At 39.5% G+C, this 24,578-nt stretch overlaps 1 protein-coding gene across 1 annotated transcript in view; it reads right to left on the bottom strand.

Annotated features, from left to right (window-relative positions):
* The window catches only part of CCDC60 (coiled-coil domain containing 60), a 73,011-nt gene that overhangs the window by 35,298 nt on the left and 13,135 nt on the right, over positions 1 to 24,578 (bottom strand). The window contains exons 4-5 of the mRNA XM_044685448.1: positions 15,660 to 15,750; positions 5,077 to 5,317 (exon numbers count right to left, since the gene is read on the bottom strand). Of these exons, the coding sequence (XP_044541383.1) occupies positions 5,077 to 5,317; positions 15,660 to 15,750 (332 nt within the window). The remainder of the gene's footprint in view (positions 1 to 5,076; positions 5,318 to 15,659; positions 15,751 to 24,578) is intronic.

Here is a 24,578-nt window from a genome sequence, read left to right as displayed (position 1 = left end):
CCTTCCTTCCTTCCTTCCTTCCTTCCTTCCTTCCTTCCTTCCTTCCTTCCTTCCTTCCTTCCTTCCTTCCTCCCTCCCTTCCTTCCTTCCTTCCCTTCTTCTGTCTTTGAATTAATACTAAATATCAATTTCAAGATAGAAGAGTAGTAAATACCAGGCAATTGGAGTTAAACTACTTACCAAAGGGTCACAGAGGATGTGTCTGTGGCCAGATTTAAACTCAGAACCTCACATCTTTTGGCCTGGCTCTCTATTTACTGAGCCTCCAAGGCCCCCCCCCCCCATTCCTTTTAATTCTAGTGTCTTCCCTCAGTTAATTATTTCTCATTTATCCTGTATACATTTACCTAGTTGCCTTGATATTTTATATTTCTTAACCATTTAAGTTGTAGAAAAAAACCCATTCTACTATTTTATTAAGTCCCTATTTTGGAGTGTGTCACAGATAATATTTTGGAGTGTTGTCCACCTAACCCCACGTTCCCCATAAACTCTGTGGTTTTTATTATGTGATTTTGCACAGTGCCATTATTTTGAGGTGTATATGTTGAATTATAGGAGAATTGACCATATTCCTCCACCCCAAATTTCCCCCCATCCTCTAGTCTCTCATCTTCAATTGCCTTTGAGACATTTTGAACCAAATGTAGTGTAGACATCTTAAATTCAACATACCCTTTTATTGTCTTTTATTATGGGTTTTATTATAGAACTTATTATCTTCCTTTCTCCTTCCCCCCACCTCTCTCCTCTTCTTAGCTTCCCTATTACTGTCGTGGGCATCACCATCCTCCCAAATTACCCAGGCTTGCAACCCAAGTGTCACTCTTCACTAATCAATCTCTCTCATCAAATATGTACTGAATCAGTTGTCAAAGTCCAGTCATTTCTCCCTCTGTAGCATCTCCCATGTATGCCCTCTTCTCACCTTGTCATTAGCCTGGTAGAGCTCCTCAGCATCTCATGTCTTGACTATTACAATAACTTATTGCTGGCTGGTCTCCCTATTTCCCCTCCCACTCCAGCCCATCCTTCGCTCAGCTCTCAAAGTGACCTTTCTAAAATTTAGGCGTGACCATAGGATTTCTTTATTCAATAAACTTTGGCTCCCTATTACCCTTCAGGAACAAATATAAAATCCTATGGTTCTTAAAGCCCTTTAAAACCCGACTCCTTCCTATCACACCCTTCCACGTACTCTATGATCTAGGAGACACTGGCCTCCTGATTTTTCCTCATACGAGATCTTCTATCTCTCATCTGTGGGCATTTTTCTTGGCTGTCCCTCATTTCTGGAATGCTTTCCCTCCTTGTCTCTCCCTCCTGGACTCCCTGGCTTCCTTTAAGTCTCAGCTCAAATCCTACCTTCTGCAAGCAGCCTTTCCAGTCGTCCTTAATCTTAATATCTTCCTATCAGGAATAGAAGGAAAGGCATATTTTGCTGATACTTTTGTTGAAAATATTATTATAATAATAAAAGCCACATAAAAAAATAAAAAAATCTCAACAGCATCCCTCTGAGACTATGCAAAATCTAGCTTGTATAAGTCTTGCTGTTTGCATGGTGTGCAAACAACTGTGGACAAACTGAGTTTCTTGAAAGCGAAGAGTGTTATTTTTTATTTTTATTATTTTACTTTTCTTTCTATCCTCAAGCACTTGCCACAAAGGCTAGCATATACTAGGCTTTAATAAATGCTAGTTGACTGACTGATAGCTAGAGCTGTAACTAGGGCAAGGTGACCAGGGCTTCATCACAGGATGCCAAATGTAGAGGGCAATAATAGTATTTAAACTGACTCCTCCTCTCCTCCTATCCTCCATGTGTTCATGTCTTGTTCAGTCAAGGGCTTCTTTCATTCTTCTTAAATCCCAATTAAAATCCTATCTCCTGCAGGAAGCCTTCCCAATTCCATTAAAAAAACCCCAAAATTTTTATCTTCCATCTTAGAATCAACATTATGTATGGTTAATGTATGGGGGTTAAGTGACTTGCCCAGGGTCACACAGCTAGAAAGTGTCTGAGGTCAGATTTGAACCCAGGTCCTCTCTTCTCTAGATCTGGCTCTCAATCCACTGAACTACCTAGATCCACCCAAGTCCATTCTCCACCATATTCCTTTTAATTCTAGTGCTTTCCCTCTGTTAATGATTTCTTATTAAGTCTGTATATATCTTACTTTGTATTTTTTTTGTTTGTATATTGTCTCCTCTACTAGATTGTAAGTTTCCTGAGGGCAGGGACTACCTTTTTTGTCCCTTTACATACTCTTAGTTTATTTGGCAAAGATTCTGGAGTGGTTTCCCATTTCCATCTCCAGTGTGTCTCCATTTTATGAAGAGGAAATGGAGGCAATAGAGATTAAGTGACTTGCCCAGGGACCTACAGTTCATAAGTGTCTGAGGTTAGATTTGAACTCTGGCCTTCCTGACTCCTGTTTCCTCACCTGTAAAATGAATATAATAATAGCACCCTCCCTTCCCTGATTGTTGTAAAGATTTTGAAAAGTGTCTATCTAACATTTGTAAACTGCTTTTCAAATCTTGAAATGTTATACAATATTTATGATCATATAATGTTATAACAATTATACAATAATTATAAATTATTATACAATGACATAACATTTATTATATTATTATACAATAATTTATTGTTATACAAAAATTTATAATAATTAAAAAATAATAAATTCTAGTGACTCCAGACCCAGTGTTCTGCCCACTGCACCACCTAGGTGCCCCACACCTGGCATAGAGGGATGGCTTAATACATGGTATTTAGTTAATTGATTCTTGCTTAAAGCTCAGTTTGACCCCCAGGTCCAAAAAAAGGAGCCACCGATGGCTCTGCTTTTGGCATTCAGAAATGCCTTTAGTGATTCCAAGTGGAAGCTTGGTCTCCCTCCACTGGGGCGATGGCTCATGGTCCCTAAATGGGTGGTTGTATAGGATCAGACATTCAGAGTTAGAAGGAAACTGAAGCCCTGATTGGGCAAGATACTTGCTCAGGATTAGATGGCTATAAAGGCAAGATTTGAACTCATGTCTTCCTGACCTTAAATTGAGAAATCCAGCAACCTAGAGACCTAGTCCAGGCTGACCAGCAGCCTGACAGCTAAGGCAAAGACTCTAGGCTTTAGGATAAAGAGAACTGACACCAAGCCGCTGTGATGTTCTGATCCTTGTCTGAAATGCCCTTTTTTAGTGTCTGAGACTCCCTGGTGAAGCACTTACTAGCTGAGTGACCCTAGCTAAGTCACTTTGCCTCTTTCTATCTCTGTCTCCTCATATGTAACTCAGAGAAAATAATAGCCTTACCTGCCAGAGCCATTGTGAAGATAAAGCTAAGTAATAAAATCCACGGAAAACCTCAAAACCACATACAAATGCTAGCTATTATTGTTGTTGTTCATGATGTTTTAAACCCTCACCCTTCTGTCTTAGAATGAATACAGTGTTCTAGTTCCAAGGCAGAAGAGTGGTAAGGGCTAGGCAATGGGGGTTAAGTGACTTGCCCAGGGTCACACAGCTGGGAGGTGTCTGAGGCCAGATTTGAACCCAGGACCTCCCATCTCTAGCCCTGGCTCTAAATCCACTGAGCCACCCAGCTGCCCTGGATAGCTATTATTGTTATTTTTTATTACTTACAACCATCTCATGATAGAGGTGGTGCAGGTAGACTATGTGACACAGGTGAGAAGTGGGTCCCAGTGAATTGTCCACAATCATGCTCCTTCTTCCCAAGTCCAGGGTTCTTTCCCCAGTATGTTTCCACCTCAAATTTGTAACACTCATTGATTGTCTTAGTGCTCGGGGCTGGACTCTGAAATTCTGTGACTCTCTCCTTTTTATATCATAAGAGCTAACATTTATAAGCCACTTAGAGAGCAGAAAGCACCTTACAAATGGCAATGTTATCCACTAAAAAAAGTCCCTGCAACAACCATGGGAGGGGATGCTTTTATCATCCTTATTTTACAGTTGAGGAAACTGAGGCAGACAGCAGTGGAGTTCACAGAATGCAGCTGCCCCTTCAACTGATTTTCTCAATGAAGTCATCCTTGGAGCCAAGGCTCCACCCTCCCAGCCTTGTGCTTCATGCTTCACAAATTTAATATCAAGTTTCAGAATGAGCAAGTGATGGAAGGGATTGGATAATCACAGAGTTCCTGAAGGACAGCTGGAAAGGACCTCAGGAGGGCTACATCTAGTCTAATCCCAAGTGGGTCAAGAATCCAACAAGTGATCCCCACCATCTTTGCTTTAGGTCCTCCAGTAAAGGAGAAACCTCCTCACTCCCCAAGCATTTGGCATCATTTTCCATTGTTGTTGCTTAGTCATTTCAGTGGTGACCCTCATTGGGGTTTCATTGGCAGACACAGTGGAGTGCTTGGTCTTTTCCTTCTCCAGCTCATTATACAGATGAGGAAACTGAGGCCAGCAGGGTTAAAGGACTTACTCAGGGTCACATGAATAGCAAGCGTCTGAGGCCAGATTTGAACTCAGGAAAAGAAGACTTCCTGACTCCAAGCCTAGTACTCTCTTTTGCCACCAAGCTACCCCTAAGATACCCTCTTTAAAATATGTGTTGATGTACCTGAAGGAAAAAAGAAGCAAATACTCACTAAGCACCTACTATGTGCCAGGCACTCTGCTTAGAGATTTACAAGTATTACCTCATTTCATTTACAGACAATAACCCTGGGAGGTTAGTGCTAGCATTTTCTAAATTTTAGAGCTGAGGAAACTGAGGCCAACAGCAATTAAAGACTTTCCCAGGCTTGATTTGAACTCAAGTCTTCCCAATTTGAGACCCAGAACTCTATCCATTTATATGCTCTACAGCTGTCTTACACAGCCATGCCTGTGAAGGCAGGGCGAATGTGTCTACACTCTCATTTCCCAGTTGTTTGACAATGGGTTGGTTAATCCTAGCTCAACTGTCTTGACTCAATCAAGTCCAATTTCCCTGCACTACAGTTCTTGAAGTCTTCCAGATAAGAAGCCCATTTCTTTTTGCCCCCTTTGGGATCGGTTCATAGGGTGGGCAGTGGGAAAAAGGAGGACACTCACTGATGGGGATGCTCTCGTCATCCTGCTTGGTGGATGACGATTCGTTGTCCTCCAGTTCTTTGCTGCTGGTGCCCACCGTCGCGGAACTCTGAGGATCATCTGAGCCAGTTGGGTTTACTGAAAGCATGCTACTCTGTGGAGATGAACCCCCACTCGTCCGAGTAAGGCTGATAGTTGATGCCTTCCGACTCGACTTCCGCATGGCTACGAACCGAGCAGCTGGCATTTTATATTTCTTGGTCTAGAAGGAAGAGGGAAAGGGTAGCAGGGCAAGGAACTCCCATGACAGAATTAGATGGGGAAAGAAATGAGGACTGGGATCAATCAACTGACCACCCACCATTTATTAAGCACCAAAATGAAACAGTCCCTGATCTCAAGGAGTTTATATTCTATGAGAAATGACAATATGTACATGTATGTAAAAGAAAAATTAAAAATGGTGGACGCTAACAGTTGGGAGGATTGGGAAAGGTTTCATGTAGGAAGGAACCTTAGAGGCCATCTAGTTGAATGTGGGTACTCAAATGAGAAACTCCTTAAAGTCAATAATTGGTTCATTCTGGTCTTTGTGTTGTTAGTGCCCACTTCAATACCTCTTGAAAAATAGTAAGTGCTTAATTAATACTTTAAAAAAAATTGAGTTGAACCCCTGGTGTGTGGACATCTAACAGCCTCTCCAGTGACGGGGAGCTCATGACTTTTTGACCACTTTTGGTCAAAGCACTATTTATGGAGACTGCAATTGGATTCAGAGGTACAGAAGCAGAGAGAAAAGGACTCAGGTTCAAATCCCAGCTTTGCCACTTTACTACCCATAGGGTCTTGGGAAGACTAAACTTCTCAGGGTCTCAGGTTCCTCTGCTATAAAACGAGAAGTGGGAACTAGACAATTTCTGAGGTCTCCTTCAGATCTCGATCTGTGAGCCTATGGGCTGGCCAATTCTAATTCTACTTATTGATGCTGAGCACAGTGCTTGGCATATAATAGGTGGCTAATCAATGCCACTAGTCTAATGCATTTAACTTTACGACATCCAATCAAATTCTACAAACATCGTTTAAACACCTGCTATGTGCCAGGTCTGTGCTGAATAGAAAGGAATTGTTCTTACCTTCAAGGAGTTCATTTTCTACTAGGGAGTTCTGATTTATAATAACTCACATGTACATCATGGTTAATGTTTACAAAGAGCTTTTACTTATCCTGTGAGCTACTTGGTGCTCATATTATTATTTTCATCTTCCAGATGAGAAAGCTCAGACCTGGTAAGGCCAAATAACTTGGTCAAGATCATGTAGCCAGGTGGACTCAAGGACTAGACTCAAATCTAGGGCTTCTCTCTAAACAGGAGGATGGAATGCAGGGACAAAATTGACCCAGCTTAATAGTTTATCTGTGGACCAGCCCCAAGATGAGGCCTCCAGTCTTTTAAATCTAAATTGTTTTTTATTATAAATTTAATAAACCATTGACACAAGGAACCAATCTAACAGACATACAAAACAAGGTGTAAAATCTGGTTCTCTCCTTCAGGCTTTCTTTAACAGAGATTCCCAAAGAGTCAAAGCTGTTGCTGCCAGAGGATCAAATACTTACTTAATCAAAGAATTTTCAAGTTGGAAGGGACTGGAATGGTCCACCTTCTCTCCCCAAGTTAGGAAAAATATCCTCACTAATGTGCCTCAATAAGAAGTCATTTAGCTACACTCTAAAGACCTCCAAGGAGGGAGAACCATCACCTCTCAAGGCAGCCCATTCCACTCTTAGACAATTCTAAATGATAAGAAAATTTCCCTGGCATCAAGCTTAAACTGGTCACTTGCGAACCTCTCCTCCCCATCATGCTTCTGGTTCTGACCTCTGGGACCAAACAGATCAAGGCTTCATCATATGGCAGCCCTCCAAATACAAACAAATTTGGGGCTAGGAATAATAATATTTAAAGCTAACATTTAAAATTTATTTAAATTTTAATTAATTAAAAAATAATTATTTGTTACATTTTGAATTCTGGGAAGTCTCCTTCCTTCCCTCCCAACCCTGTATTAGAGAAGGCTGACTTTGCTTTAGATCTGTATGTAGAACCATACAATACATACTTCCATATATCAGTTCTTTCTTTGAAGATGCAGTGCTTCTCCCTTAATAAATCCTTCATAATTGAATTTATTCAGAATAGCTTAGTCACTCACAATTATTCTTTGAACAACATTGCTGTTACTGTATACAGTGTTCTCTTGGTTCTACTCATTTCACTCTGCATTATTTCATGCAAGTCTTTCAGTGCTTTTCTAAAAACTACTGCTCATCATTTCTTAAGTTTTACCTTCCTAGTAGACTAGCAATTCCTTGAAGGCAGGGACAATTTCTTTGTATCCTCGGTACTTAGCACAACACTTGGCATATCGTGGGTACTTAAAATATGTTCGAAGAATTTGAATGGAAGTTGTAAAGTGCCGTAATGTTCCATCATGGAATATACAACTTATTTAGCCATTCCCCAATTGATAGGCATCCCCTTAGTTTCCAGTTTCTTGCCACCATAGAGCTGCCATAAATATTTTAGAATGTAATGGGTTCATTTTCTTCTTTATGATTGCCTTGGGAAGTAAACCTAATAGTGGTATTGTTGGGTCAAAGGGTATACACAGTTTTATAACTCTTATTCTTATTCCTTCAGTTTCTTTTTCTTCTCTTATTACTCTTGCTAGAATTTCTAGTATAATCTTGAATAATTTAATTTTCAGAATTTCCAATTTGGTACTTATTTGGTAGTTCTTAATTTATTCTTTTTCTAGTTTTTTTTTAAAAAGTATATCCATTTCATTGATCTGCTTTTTCTCTACTTTACTGATATAAGAATTTAGATATAAATTTTCTTCCGATTACTGCTTTTGCTATATCCAATAAGTTTTGATATAATATCTTCTTATTCTCTTTGACAAAATTATTTGATTCTTTGATGTGTTCTTTGATCCACTCATTCCTTTATTAAACGTAATTTTATTACATTATGATCTGAAAAGGATGCATTTAAAAGTTCTGCATTTTTGTAAAGGTGTCAGGCTGAGAAAAAATATATATTCCTTTCTATTCCCATTCCATTCTCTCTAGACATCTACGTTATCTAAGATTCTATTAATCTCCTTTAATTTCTTTCTTATGTATATTTGGGTATTTCTTATGTATATTTATCTAGTTCTGAGAAGTGATGGTTGAAGTCCCCTACAACTATAGTTTTGCTATTTCCCCCTACTTATCTTTTCCTTTATAAATCTCTGGATGCTATAGCATTTGGTGCATATATATTTAGTACTGATGTTACTTCATTATTTATGGAATATTTTGACATAATGTAACTTTTTTGCTTATCTTTTTAAATTAAATTTATTATTATTAAATTAAATTTAACTTTAACTTCCTCTAAGATCATGATTGCTAACCTTGCTTTCTTCACACCAGCTAAAGCATAAGAAACTCTATTCTAGCCATTTATTTTTACCCTATGTTTATCTTTCATTTTAAAATCTGTTTCTTATAAACAATATATTGTTGGGTTCTGGTTTTTGAACTATTCTGCTATCAATTTCCACTTTATGGGTGAGTTTATCTCATTCACATTCAGTGTTATAATTAGTAGTTGTATATTTTTCCATCCTATTTTCTCCCAATATTTATACCCCTCCCCCCCCTCTCTCTCACTCTGACTCTCTGTCTTTCTCTCTCTCACTCTGTCTCTGTCCCTCTCTCTCTCTCTCTCTCTCTCTCTCTCTGACTTTGAATGTCTCTGTTTTTCTGTCTGTCTCTCTCCTAACCCTCCTTAGAAGTCCATTTTATTTCTGACCACTGAATTCCAAATCTACACACCCTTCTAAGTGTCCCTCCCTTATCCTATCCCCTTACTCTATTTCTTAATCTGAACACCAATCCATCATGGAGGCCAATAGATTAGTAAACTAAGAATTTCTCTACCTCTTTCCTACCTTTCTCTCTCTTTACTACTTCTATAACTTTGATTTAATAAAGTTATAAAGCTACTAGCGGCCTCCTAATTTTAGTTATTATACTACCCCATAATGATAACATTCTTGAGTTATAAATATCATTTTCCTATTTAAGAAGTAAACAATTTAACCTTATTAAATACCTTATGATTAGTCTTTCACGCTTACCTTCTTATATTACTCCTAATTTGTAAGTCTAATTTTCTGTTCAGTTCTGTTCTTTTCCTCAAGAATGTCTGAAAGTCTTTTAATTCCTTAAATATTTTTTTCCCCTTATAGCATTTTGCTCAGCTTTGCTGGATGGGTTATTCTTGATTGCCAACCTAACTTCTTTGCTTTTTGGAATATCATATTCTATACCCTTTGGTATTTTAATGTAGAAGCTGAGAAATCTTGTGTTATACTAACTGTTGCTTCATAATATTTGAAATGGTTCTTTTTAGTTGCTTGTAATATTTTCTTCTTGATCTGAGAGCTTTGAAACTTAACTATAATATTCCTCTGAGTTTTCATTTTGAGATTTCTTTCAGGCAGTGATTGGTGGATTTAAAAAATTTCTATTTTACTTCCTGGTTCTAAAACTCATGTGGAATTTTCCTGAATAATTTATTGAATTATAGTGTCTAGACTCTTTTGATTATGACTTTCTGGTAGTCCAACAATTCTTATATTATCTCTTTTCATTTATTTTTCAGGCCTGTTGTTTTTCCAATGAGATATTTCATATTTGCTTCTATTTTTTGTCTTTTAATTTTTTTACTATATCTTGATGCCTTATCTTCTCTTTGCTAAATTCTAATTTTTGTGTTGTTTTCTTCAGTAAGTTTTTGTATCTCTTCCCCCCCCCCCACTACTTGACTTCCTTTTTAAATTTTCTTGCATTAATTTTCTTTCTCAATTATTTCTGTGCCTTTCTTATTTTATTTTGAGAGTACTTTTAAAGCTCTTCCAAGGACTCTTTTTGGGCTTATGATCATTTAATATATTTTTGAAAGTTTTACAAGTGACTGTTTGACTTCACTTTCTTCTTAGTTTGAACTCTGAATCCTATCACAATAATAATGATCTCTGTTCAAGTTTATTCTCTTTTGTTTTCTATTCTTTTTTTTTTTTTTTAAAGACCTATTTATTGGCTGTTAACTTTATTTTAGGGTCAGTCTCTGTTCTTGAGGAATAGAGGATAATGTCTCAGGTTTCAGATTTTTGAGTTTGGTTCTTTCAGTGTGTTCTGAAAAAAGTTCAGTCATTGCTCCTCTAGCTTAAGCCTTAGTTTATAAATGACCTCACATATTCCTCTCTACCTGTAAGCTAAGACCAGGGCCTCCAGAAACCTGCAGCCACAAATCTTCTTCCTCCTTGGGATTCCTTTCATGGTCTGGTGGCCATGTCCTTGCCTTTTGTCCTGGAACTGAAACCACTGGCTCTGCTCTACTGAAAGTGACCATCACCAGCAGAGTCCTCACCCCTCTGTAACAGATGTGCTCTTGCTCCTCCTGGACAAAAGTCAAAGCCTGGCAGTGAGTCTGGCCAAAGAATCTGGACCCACATGAGTGGGGTGAAACCTCATTCCTGAAGCCTCGGCTATCCTCCACAAAGACTTGTTGCTTAATGACTCAGTGGTGCTTGGAGATATCTGCATTTCATTCTGGCCAGACTCCCCCTCCCCCCAGAGGTCAGACCTTTTGCAACATCCTTCCAAGTTGTCTTAGGCAGGATGACTGCTTTACTCTTACTTTTTTTTAAACCCTTACCTTCAGTCTTGGAGTCAATACTGTGTATTGGCTCCAAGGCAGAAAAGTGGTAAGGGTAGACAATGAGGGTCAAGTGACTTGCCTAGGGTCACACAGCTAGGAAGTGTCTGAGGCCAGATTTGAACCTAGGATCTCCTGTCTCTAGGCCTGGCTGTCCATCCACTGAGCTACCAAGCTGCCCCCTTTACCCTTACTTTAATTACTTCTGGTGCTCTAAATTTGAGGTATTATTTTAAGTTATTTGGGTGGGGGGAGTTTTGGAGAGCCATATAATTTCCTGCCTTATTCCTCCATCTTTCTACAATGTTCTCAGTAACATTTATTTAGTAACTACTATGTGCTGGGCACCATGCTAAGCACTCTACAATTATTATCTTATTTGCTCTTCACAAAGGCCCTGGGTGGTGGCAACAAATAGCAACAACAACAACAAACAACAAACAACAACAACATTATTATAGCACTATACTAAGTGCTTTACAATTATCATATTGTTTCATTCTCACAACACCCCTGGAAGGTAATAAAAATAATAATTAATAATAGCATTTATGTAGCACCTATGAGCTTTATAATTTATTCTATAAATTTTATAATTATTATTTTGTCAGATTATTATTTATAATAATTTACAATTTTTATTTTTCAAATTTTTTGTCCAATTTTATAATTATTATTTATAGTTATTATTTTGCCCAATCTTTACAATAGTCCTGGGAGACAGGCACTATTATTATCCCCATTTTACAGATGAGAAAGTTGATGCTAACAAACCCAAGATGTCACATATTAAGTGTTTGAGGCTGTTTTTGAACTCAGATGTTCTTGACTCCAGACCTGGTGCTCTGTGCCCTGTACTCCTAGCTGCCTCCGGGAAGGATTGCCTTGGCCTATTTACTACCTATTTACCTTTTCTAGGCCCTAGGTTCCAAATATATAAAAGTGAGAGGTTGTGCTGCTTAGGTTTCTTCCAGTCATAAATCTATGCTGTTGGCCTTAAGGGGTCCTTGTTCAGTCACTTTCTGACTCTTTGTGACCCCATTTGGATTTTCTTGGCAAAGTTATTGAAGTGGTTGGTGATTTCCTTTTCCAGCTCATTTTAGAGATAAGGGAGGGTGGGTTTTTGGCTTCTTTCAAAGGAAAGCTCAGAAGTCACCTGCTCTGAGATGTTCCGTAGGACTTTATTATCCCTCTCTCTCACTTGAATTACTTTGTATTTGCTTGGTTTCGAGTTTTGTTCTCCCTATTGATAGAATGTAAGTTTCTTGAGGGAAGAGACTATGTAACTTTTGTCTTTTTAGCCCTAGCATGTGGCATGGAGCTTATAACATAGTAGGCACTTAAATATCCATTGATAAGAATCTAGTCGATTTACTCATTTTACAGATGAAGAAACTGACACCCAGAGAGGGAAGGTAATTTGCTTAAGATCACACAGTTAATGGGTGGCTGAGCTGGGGTTTTAAACCACATCCTTTAATTTTATAAATATGGAACTCTTTCCATTGGACCCCATTTGATTCTGTAAGTCTTCCATGGCCCCAAGACTATTAAAAGGTAGGAGTCTGATGAGGAAAGAGAGGACCATGAATGTTGGGGTATAAGTCCCATGTGGTTCATGTGGGAGCCAGATGTGTCTCTTTTGTTTATGTCTGTTTTGGGATGTTCCCTTTGGCCAGTGCCATGCCCAGATAAAGGGGCCACTGGCAGGGCTGCTAAGGAAACCCATCTTCCTCACTCCCAGGCAGAAAGAGTATTGAGTGATAAATGCCCATGATGCCGCTGCCTTCCTTACACAGCAGGAAATGAATTTCTGATTGTGGAAGGAAAAAAATAAAGACCATATCAACTTGGCCTTGAAAAGCTAGGTCATCAAATCAGCCTAGGAAATGTGCCCCGCTTGGAGAATCTGGAGCCCTGAGTTCCTCTATTAACTAGTGGGGTGACCTAGAGCAAGTCACTTAACCTCTTCCCCTCCTGTGAAATGGAGGGGTTCAACTATACAATCTCTTCCAGATCTATAATTCTTAATGGCCAATAGGCTTTGGAGAAGGCTGGTCCTCCCTGGAGCCAGGATTTCTGATTGCATCCCCAAAGTTGCTATTTCTAGCTAGGGTGGATAATGAATGCTTGTTCAGTCATCCTCAACAGAAATTTGAACCAAATGCTGACTGACATTCCTGCTTCCTTAATGGGGGCAGGAAAAAAAAATGTGGAGCAGAGGGGGTGGGCCAGCCTTTCCTTCAACTTTCTTGTTTTGGGGGGAATTGAGGCTTAGCTCTGAAGAACTGCTGAAGTCACTGGATTTGAGCTGACTCAACTCCCTGCAGACTCCTTCATGGATAAATGCTACTTCTTCCTGCCTTGTATTTAACTCTTGGGTAGTGTTAAGCAGCTGCCGTATTCCACTCCCGAGGTGGCCCTGTTTCAGGGTTAGAGACCTGATTGCTAGGCGAGGGTTTTTATAGTTATGTCAAAAGCTTTGGGGATGATGAGATTATGAGTGTTGGGTAACCTAGACTCATTGAATGCTGGAGCTTGGAGGGGGCCTTAGAATAGAGGATGCTGGCAAGTTTTGGTGACTTCCGTCTGCCAACTCAGCTTCCTGGGAGACTGAGGCTGGCAAATCTCTGAAGCTCAGGTGCTCTGAGCCATGCCAGTGGGATGATTGAATTAAATTTAGCATCTGTATGATGGTTCCTCCTCTCTCCCTACCATCACTGGCCAAGGAGAAATGGACAAGTCCAGGTTGGAAACAGAGCAGGACTAAGTTCCCATGCTAATAAGTAGTGGGATCAGCCCATGGATGGCCCCTGCACTTCTGGTCTAGTCAAAATTGGGAGGCCGCCTTTCAGAACAACAACTATGATGTAAATGATAAGTAGAAGTTAGATCTGGGAGAAGCCTTAGAACATGGAGTGTTAGATTGAGGAGGGACTTAGAACACAGAATGCCAGAAAGGGAAGGTCCTTAGAACACGGAGTGACAGAGTGGGAGCAGAACTTAGAACTGGGAAAGTCAGAATTAGGAATTTAGAATAAAAAATGCCAACTCTGGGAGGTTCCTTAGAACAGGTAGTGTCAGAGGTGGGAGGGAACTTAGAACAGAATGTGTCAAAGATGGAAGAGATCTTAGAACTGGGAAAGTCAGAATTTGGAGTTTAGAATAAAAAATGTCAGAGTTGGGAGGAGCCTTAGAACAGGTAGTGTCAGAGGTGAGAGGGAGCTTAGAACAGAATGTGTCAAAGATGGGAGAGACCTTAGAACTGGGAAAGTCAGAATTAGGAGTTTAGAATAAAAAATGCCAGAACTGGGAGGAGTCTTAGGGCCTGGAATGTCAGAGTTTGGGAGGGAGCTTAGAATAGAGAATGTCAGAGCTGGAATGTTCCTTAGAGCATGGAATATCAGAGCTGGGAGATTTTATAATAGAAAATATCAGAGCTAGAAGGGATCTTGGAACCTACAGTGTCAGAACTGGGAGGGACCTTAGAACAGGGAAGGTTAGAGCTGGGAGGGGGTTTAGAATAAAAAATGTCAGAGCTGGGAGGGAGCTTAGAAGAGAAAATGGCAGAGCTGGAATGTTCCTTAGAACATAGAATATCAGAGCTGGAAGAAGTTTTAAAATAGAAAATATCAGAGCCAGAAGGAATCTTAGACTCTACAATGCCAGAACTGGGAGAGAGCTTAGAACAGAGAATGTTAGAGTTGGAGGGACTTTTAATTTATTTTTTTATTTTTTAAAATTAACCAATTATTTTAGAATATTTTTCCTGATTCATGCTCTTTCCCTCCCTGCTTGGAGGAACTTTTAAACAAGATGTTAGCATTGGGAAGGATCTTAGAACACAGAAGTCAGGGCATGGAACAGTCTTGGAAGTTAAAATTTTAATTCTAGGAGGGATCTTGGAATCTCAGAATGCTGTGATGAAGAGGATTTTAGGAAAGAATAATACTAGCATCTTATATTTATGTACCACTTAAAAGTTTATGAGACACATTAAAAAAGTATACCCCGAGTGGTGGGGGGGCAGTTGGGTGGTATAGTGGATAGAGCACCAGGCCTGGAGTCAGGAAGACTTGAGTTCGATTTTGGCCTCAGACACTAGCTGTGTGTCTCTGGACAAGTCACTTCACTGTTTGTCTCAGTTTCCTCATGTGTCAGATGATTTGGAGAAGAAAATGGCAAACTACTCCAATATCTTTGCCAAGAAAACCCCCAAATGGGGTCATGAAGAGTTGGATGTGACTGAAATGACTGTGCAACAGCAAGAAGTAGATATTGCAATACTATCCAGGCTGGAGGGACTTTAACTGTCATTTAGTCCAGAGGTTCTGAACCTGATCACCCTTTGGCCATCTGGTGAGGCCTCTTGATACCTTCTCAGAATGATGTTTCTAATGTCTGAAATACTAGGCTTACAAAGGAAGCCAATGGAATTCAAATGCATTTATCAAAAATTTACATTTTAAATTAAAATTAAACTTTTAAATAAAAAACAACAAGTTCACAGATCCTGGGTAAAGAACCTTGTGAAGTCTGACTTTCTCATTTTTCAGAAGACCAATTTGCGGCTGAAGAGACTTAGCTCAAAGACACGTGGGTAGAGAGAGAGAGAGAGAGAGAGTTGACTTGAGTCAGGATTTGAACTTTGGTCCTCTGAATCTGAATTTTCCTCAACACGCATCAATATTCAGACACCAGGATCTTACTTGGAATGGAGGAGCCCATGGGCCAGTTCCATTTGGTGGTGGAGGCGAGCAGCAGAGGGAGCTGGCACTAGCGGTGCCAGTGCCATTTTGACGCAGAAAAGAGCAGTGGCTTTACCTTTGGTGGCATGATGAAGTGTTCCCATCTGTGTGTTATCACCTTGTCCTTATTGATTTTTTTTAATGTGTTTTTGATGCCGCCAGGGTCCCTAAAGTGAAAAACAACTTAATGAGTTTTCCGTTTCTAGAGAGCCTCTTTTATTACACCAAGTTCTTTTCCAAAATGCAATAAGTAGGGAATAAAGGATGGCCAATCTCTGGGACAACATGGATCTTGGCTCATGAGGAAGAGGGGGTGGATGGAGTTCAGGAAAGGCAAAGTCATGCCAGCTGGACTAAGGCCATTTCTCTAGTGGCAACAGGTGTTTGGCTTGTGGCTACACTTACAGGACAGACTTGACCTGTGACTAAGACAGCCCACAGATGGTATTATGTGTGGGAGAGCAATGATATACAGAAAAAAAATAGCATTGACTTCTGAATCAGATGAGGCTTAGAATCCCACCTTTACCAGGTACCTCCTGGGTGAATGATTGACTGAGTCATTGGTTAGGGAGCTGGTCTTGGGAACCTGGGAGACTTGGGTTCAGATACCACCTTAAGCACTTATGAGCTGTGTGACCCTGGGCAAATCACTTAACCTCTATTGGTCTCAGTTTTCTCATTTGTGAAATGAGGTTGGATGCGATCATCTCCTAAGCCCCCTTCCAGCTCTACATCTCTAATCTCATGTCCTTTCTGGGCCTTGTTTATAACATGGACAACTAAATCATCCTTAGAGTCCCTTCTGGACCACCTCTTTGGATCCTATAGAGCCTTCATCACCATGGAAACAAGAGATACTCAAGCAGATACAATCCTAGGGTTCAGCAGTAGACTTAGACTTCTAGGGCTGTATTATTTTGGAGATTTCTGGGAGAGGGGAGCTGGAAGGAAGAATTATTTTGGGGTCCATCCATCCAGTAGCAGCAGCAGTAGTAGTAGCAATAGGGGAACATGCATTCAGAGACTTGGCACAAAGCTTGACCTTTGTTTACCTGAATGTTCCTTAGAGAACAAACTTCCTTTGAGCTCTTCTCTTCCAGAAATCTCCAAAGAACCTAGACCTTTTTTAACTTGAACAGGGAGTGGTTAATTTGGAATTCCTGGCTACCCTGAGGGCCTTGGGGCAGGAGAACCTCTTAGACCAGGGGAGCTGGAGATTGTGGAGACAAAGTTGTGGGAGACTACAACCAAACTTCTGATATCAAGTATGGAGCCTCGTCAATCCCAGATGGGGCTTAGGACCTTAGTTTTTTCAGAGCAGGAAAATGAGGCACAGGAAGGTGGTATAGCTGGTCTGGGATTTGAACTGAGATCTTCTGACACCAGATCTTCTACTCATTCTATTGTGAAATGACTTGTCATGAAAGTAGTAAATGGTAGAAATGGTCTGTGATTTCTGTGATTTCTGGGGCCCTTGAAACTAGAATGTCTAGAATGCCTTAAAACTAGAGAATGCCAGAGGTGGGAGGGGCCTTAGACTAGAGAATGCCAGAGGTGGGAGGGGCCTTAAAACTAGAGAATGCCAGAGGTGGGAGAGGCCTTAGACTAGAGAATGCCAGAGGTGGGAGGGGCCTCAGAACAGGGAATGTCAGAGGTGGGAGGAGCCTTAGACTAGAGAATGTCATTGGTGGGAGGGCCTTAGAACTGAGAATGTTCTTGCAGGGAGGGGACTTAAGAGTTGATCCTTTCAACCTATCTTGCATTTTATCAAAGAGGAAACAGACTCAGAATAGGTAAGTAACCCACTAAGGCCACAGAACCAATACACTTCTGAGGGAAGAAGTAACCCAAATGCAATTTGTAATATTTTTTTTTGATTACACAATAAAAAGCTTTTTGCATCATTAATGGTGTAATTCATTTAATTTTTGTTATGCCTCGCTGCTCTCCTAAGTAAACAAATTCAGAAAATATTTAAAAAACTGTGGAAAAGCATCGCCATCAATATTTGGGTTATGCAAACAGTATTTAAGCCAGCAGCTTTTCTGATGTGTGACTCTGTGATTAAGGAGGAGATCCTTAGATATTCCTCCCACCCACACTTCCTTCTGATCCTCCCTGGACTACAGGGCTTGCCACATTCTCTCTTGCAAATGTAGCCCCTGCTGGTTCTGCCCGAAGTTTCCTTGAAGTTCAAAAGCCCTTTTTTCTTCTTTAAAAATGAAATCCGGTCCCAGACAAGCTTTTAAACTTTAAATATTTCAAAATTATCGAGAAAGTTTCCTCTAGTGGTGGTTTCTAAGTAAGACCTAAGAATCTGTGGTGCCATAGAGGGATAATTTCCTGCTGGTCTCCAGACCCAATCAAGCCTTATCCCCGAGCAAAGGGACAAATGGGGCAAAGGAGTCAGAAGAGACAGAACTACCAGATGAAGGATTAAAAAAGTTTATTTCTAGGGGGCCGCTGGATGGCTCAGTGGATCGAGAACCAGGCCTAGAGACGGGAGGTCTTGGGTTCAAATATGGCCCTAGACACTTTCTAGCTGAGTGACCCTGGGCAAGTCACTTAACCCTCATTGCCTAGCCCTAACCTCTCTTCTGCCTTAGAACCAATACTCAGTACTGATTCTAAGACATAAGGTAAGGGTTTTAAAAAAAAAGAATAGGGAACATCTGAACTGAGAGGAGGAGCCTTGGAAGTGGAACAGGGAATATAATTAAGGCTAGAAAGGGCCTTAGAACAGGGAATATTAGAGGAATGGGGGGGGGGTCTTAAAACTAGGAATGCCAAAGGGGCAAAGAACCTTAGAACACAGAATATCAGAGCCTAACGAAGTTCAGAGAGTTTCTACTGCAAAAGCCATCTATTAAAGTGATAAGAAGCATCGCTATCTGCCTCAGTGGAGGGAGTATCCATCCTACAGAAACTTTAGATCTTTCAAGAATATATGAAATCACATGATTTAGTTTTATTTCTTTTTTCAACATGGAACTACCTACAAGACGTTCATTGGTGGTGTTGGTAACTGTCTCTGAACATCCTTTCCTCTTGGTCATTAGTTGAGACACCAACCCATCCCCCCCCCTGAACTTCCCTGATAAGCAGCTGCCCTTGGGAAGCTACAACTACCTGGCCAGGGGTGGGGAGAGAGCTTGGAATTCATAACATAATAGCAGAATAAAGAATAACCTCTGCCAGCCAGGACCAGGAGGGAAAAGGACTAGTTTTACATCCATCGTTTTGACTCATAGAAATGAAGTCTGGAGGATCCAGCCTTACCTGGAACTTCGATGTCCCTGCTTAACGATGAATTCTGTGGCTTTGAGCCCAGAGTCTACGTCTCATCAATGCTTTAATAACACAAGTACCTGTTTGGCCATGAAACATCATGTCTACACAACACCCAGAGGAGCAGAGAACTAGTTCTTGTCCAATGAATTTGACTTGGGTCATTTTTGCCTCTTGGAACACTCACAGAATGGGATCATTGGATCATGGAAGGGGTCTTTGGTCTAGGGCCAATCTTTTCATGTTAGAGCTGAGGAATTTGGTTACAGGGAGGCCATAAGATCCTGAATCTAGAGCAAGGAGGGACCTCGGGGGCCATTTAGTTTAACCAACTCACTTTACAGATGTGGAAACTGAGGCTAAGAGAACTAAGTGATTTGCTGAAGTAAAGTCACAGCTAGTAAATAGTAGAGGCAACAATTGAACCCAAGTCATCTGATTATCAGATTCCTTTCATCAAAACACATTTTTAGATTTGGGGGTTTGAAATTTTGTTTTTGTTGATGCATTTAATTTAATTAAAAAAAGAAACTTACCTTCTATTTTAAAATCAATAATAAGTATTTGTTCCAAGGTAGAAGAGCAGTAAGGGTTAGGCAATGGGGGGTAAGTGACCTGCCCAGGATAATATAGATAGAAAGGGAGTTCATATTTCAACCCAGAACTTCCTGTTTCTGGATCAGGCTCTCTATCCACTGAGCCATCTAACTGTCCCTCTCTACTGATACATTTTATAAGATCACTGTCTCCTCCAGAGAATCCCTCTACTGCTTCACAGAACTGTCCTTTGCAACAAGGAAATACAACAGAGAAAATGAATCAACAGGGTCTTGATTGTGTATGTGACATTTCCTCCCTATAATCTACCACCTCTCTGCCCAGGGGAGGGAAAGATATTTCATTAGTGATCACGTGGAACCAATGACCAAAGGACTTTTTTTTTTTTTAACCATTTTTAGGTTCATCTTATGTTTTTTCAGTTTTTTTCATTTCTAAACATTGCCTTCTCCTCCTTCCTTGCTCATTGAGCCAAAGGACAGAAACAAAGAAACATAGATAGAAAGAAGGAAAGAAAGAGAAACAAAAAGATTAGGAGGAAAGATAAAAAAGGAAGATAAAAGAATGGTAGAAAGAAGGAAAGAGATAAAGAAAAGATAGAAGGAAAGAAGAAAGGCTAAATAAAAGGAAAGAAAGACAGATAAATAGAAAAGGAAAGCAGATCAGCAAAAGGAACCAGTATATCATTGGGCTGTGACAGTATATGCAACATTCTGCCCAGTGAAGAAAGGAATCTCCATTTTCTTATCTCAACTCAGTGATACAGTGGATAGAGCTTAGAGTCAGGAAGACTTGCCTTATTAGATGTCTCAGACATTTATAGATGTGTGATCCTGGGAAAGTCATGGTATTTTAGTTTACCTCAATTTCCTTAACTGTAATACAGGGAAAAATAACGCTACCTACCCTGTATGGTTCTTATGAAGATCCAAAGGGATAATATTTGTAAGATACTTTGTAACTATAAATATATATATTGTTAAGATTAAAATTAATATATAGTAACCAAATATTATATTTTATAAAGTTCATTAATAATAACTAAAGTAAAAAAAAAGCTAGCTAACCAAGCTGCGGTCATGAGAAAAAAGAGAAAGAGAGGGAGGAGTTTTCAGAACTATATAAACTAACAAAGATATGTAAATGAAAAGGGAAAAGGAATTTTGAGATGGGGAAAGAATTCTGGGTGATGGAGTCTAAAGCTACAAAATTTCTAATTAATATATTATATATACAACCAAATGTATAACATATTACATATTATGTTATATATATTATATATTATATATACAATATATATAACAAATGTATCATGTTATATATAATATAAATTGTATATATAACAATATATAACATTATATATACAACTTATATATAATGTATATTATGTCATACACAATATGTGTGTAAATAGAACCTCCTCCCCCAAGGGTCGTGGGCTCCCAGCTTCTCCAACCCAGCTCATCCCATTTGTGTACCTACGCTGTGTGCCTGGATGCTACCACACAGGTGGTGCTTGTGGGAGAGTAAAGGAGGGCGTACGGGAGCATGCAGTCTCTCTATTCCCTGGATGGTGGTGGGAGAGGCTGGCTGAGGGCCATGTGGGAGGACCAACACGGGGTCAGACTTAGAATAGAAAATAGGCTTTAAATCTCTACCCATTTGCTTTCTTTATTTCAAGTGATTATTAATAAACTCTATGGAAACTAAGAACCTGGAGTTATTAATTTAATTTTAACACATATATTATATATAACTACATACAACATATGCAGTGTATATATACAATGATCTATAACATGTTATACATAATATATTATATATTATACATAATATATAAATAAAAATAAAAATTATATATGAATATAAAATAAAAATAAAAATTATATAAATATATATAAATCAAAACTTTATACAGCATTATATAAAACTTGTATCTAGCATATATTGTTATACATTATATGTTGTGTTTATATATAGGTATATATAGCATTATACCTAGAAAACTTGTATCTAATATATATTGTGTATATATTGTATAATATATCATCTATGTTGCATAATATTATGTATATCTATACAACTATATATAATATTATATCTATATAAATCATATATAACATATTACACATGTCATGTTATACATAAACTATTGTGCATATATGTATACATATATACAACTATATAAATATATATAACAGCTATAGAAGTGCTCTTATTATTATTATCTCTGCTTCAGGGTCAATCTCGGTTATTATCATTTCAGTGTTCAGCTTCTTGTTTGTTCTAGCAGGCAAAGGAGATAGCAAGACTAGAGGGTGCAGTGGTTAGAACATCGGTCCTGAAATCAGGTAGACCCGAGTTCAAGTACACCATCAGTTACTAGGTTATGTGACCCTGGACAAGTCACTTAGCCTCTATCTGCCTCAGTTTCCTTAAATGCTAAATGGGGATAATCATAGCAGCCAGCTCACTGGGTTGCAGTGAGTGAAAGGGTGTTGTGAAAGTGCTTGGTGAACCTTCCGAGGCTCCAGAAATGCTCATTCTTCTTTTGATAATTTACATTGTTGTAATCACTGTGAATCTCCTTTTCTTAATTCTGTTTACTTCACTCTGTGCCTGCTCACATGGGTTTTCCCAGGCTTCCCTGAATTCTTCATAGTCATCCTTCCTGGCTCATATTTCATCCCATTCATGTAGCACCATTTGTTTAGCTGGGCTCTAATCGATGCCTATCGACTTTCTTTGCTACCACAAAAACTGCTGCGATGAATATTTCCACGTCCATGGAACCTCTCTCTGCCTAGTGGGGTGCTTTGTGGACCAGAAGGAACCAAGGGATATTTGGAAAGGTTGCTCTATTTCTTTTGATGCCAGTGACCTTCTCCTCGGTGCCTCCTTTCTGGCCCTGAGTGAATAGGTTGGAGCTGCCTTTTGCCTCATGTATCTACACCACAGCAAACACTGAATGGGTTTGCTGGGGAAATACTGAGCACTCCAATTCCTGGATTATGCTCAGTTGCCATGGTGAGGGGCAATTATATTGCTAAGTGTCCTTGAGAAATGTTGATTGTCTTTTATTTTCCTCCTCCTCTCCCTTCTGGTGGCAGGGCAGTGATCTGGGAAGATTCTCCATAAAGCAAAAGCCTTTGAAGGACTTACTAAGTTGGAAAAGCCTTTGTTTAGCACAGGAACCAGTTGGAGGATCTGTGTTCAAATTTTGCCTTTGCCACTTAATATTACAAAACTAATTTTTGTACCCTCAACATTCTGCTTTTTTTCAAGTCCTTTCAGAGCTCTGGTTCACTCAGAATGTACTGAATATACTTTTCTCCCAAGCCTTTTGTTGTTTATTCTCTCATCCTGCCTAGCTGTGCCCCTTTCCAAGAAATGTGATGTACTTTCTCTATATCTGCACCATCTGTGACCATAAAGGTTATCATCAGCCTGCATGCCTTACCCCAAATTTGTGACTTTTTTCTTTTCTAAAACCTGCATGAATTTAGGGTTAGTGTAACTCAAGCATGATGTACCTCTTATACCCAGTACATGTGTGGTCTTGACTCCTAAATCCTTTGATCTGTTCAAATAATACACTTAATAATTTTTTTCTGACTCAGTTTCTCAAGTGTGACAATATCTATGTCTAATATGTAATATCTTGAATGGATCATTTAGCTTTGAGTCTCAGTTTCCTATACTTAATGAGAGATGATCTCTACAGGCAAATGAAATCATATTTGCAAAGTATTTAGTGTAGTGCTTGGCACATAAATTGGTGTTTAATAAATGTTTATTCTCTTTCCTGTTCCTTCCCTTTCAGATTTATGATCCTGTTGATTCTGGACCATTCCAGCTAAATGTGAAAAGGCCTATTATTGAAAGACTGATCATGAGAGGAAGGCATTGTGGTTCAGTGGAAAGAGCACTGAGGATCCAGGTTCAAACCCTATCTCTGGGGCACTACATGATCCTGAATGAGTCATAACTTTTTTGGGCCTCAGTTTCCTCACCCATTAGGTGAGGGGACCTCTACGATCTCTTCCAGCCCTTTTTTTAGGTCCATGCCCCTATGAGTGTCTCAGCCACAGTAACTCTGAGAGGCATGGAAAAATAAAGTCTCAGTAATGAATGTTGGAGGGGATGTGGCAAAATTAGAACATTAATACATTGCTGGTGGAGTTGTGAATTGATCCAACCATTCTGAATGACAATTTGGAACTATGCCCAAAGAGCGATAAAAGAATGCCTGTCCTTTGATCCAGCCATACCATTGCTGCGTTTATACCCCAAAGAGATCATAAGGAAAATGACTTGTACACAAATATTTATAGCCACACTCTTTGTAGTGGCAAAAAAATTGGAAAATGAGGGGATTCCCTTCAAATGGAGGATGGCTGAACAAATTATGGTATCTGTCGGTGATGGAATACTATTTGTGCTCAAAGGAATAATGAACTGGAGGAATTCCATGTGAACTGGAACAACCTCCAGGAATTGATGCAGAGTGAAAGGAGCAGAGCCAGGAGAACCTTATACACAGAGACTGATACACTGTGGTACAGTTGAATGTAATGGACTTCTCTACTAGCAGCAATGCAATGATCCAGGACAATTCCGAGGGACTTATGAGAAAAATGCTATCCACATCCAGAGAAAGAACTGTGGGAGCGGAAACGCAGAAGAAAAACAACTGCTTGATCACATGGGTCGATGGGGATATGTTTGGGGATATTGACTCTAAACAATCACCCTGGTACAAATATCAATAATGTGGAAATAGGTCTTGTTCAATGACACATGTAAAACCTAATGGAATTGTGTGTTGGCTATGAGAGGGGGTTGCGGGGAGGAGAGAGAAAGAACATGAATCATGTATGTAACCACGGAAAAATATTCTAAATTAATTAATTAAATAAAATTTAAAAAAAAAAAGAAAAATGAAGTTTCCAGAGGTTCAAGATGAAGGTTGTCCAAAAGATCACAGAAGATTCATGAGGCAGAGAGTGGTGGAAGTTGGTGAGAAATCGACCAACCATTAATGCTCAACCTAGTGGAATGGGCTTTCTTGAGAGATGCTTGGGGTGCCTTTATGGAGGTCTTCAAACAGAAGGCTGGATGATCACTTGTCTAATATGTGGAATAC

This window comes from Gracilinanus agilis, chromosome 1 (assembly GCF_016433145.1).
Source record: "Gracilinanus agilis isolate LMUSP501 chromosome 1, AgileGrace, whole genome shotgun sequence".
NCBI lineage: Eukaryota > Metazoa > Chordata > Mammalia > Didelphimorphia > Didelphidae > Gracilinanus > Gracilinanus agilis.
Note: the sequence above shows the minus strand (reverse complement) of the source record. Positions and strands in the feature narration are given on the sequence as shown.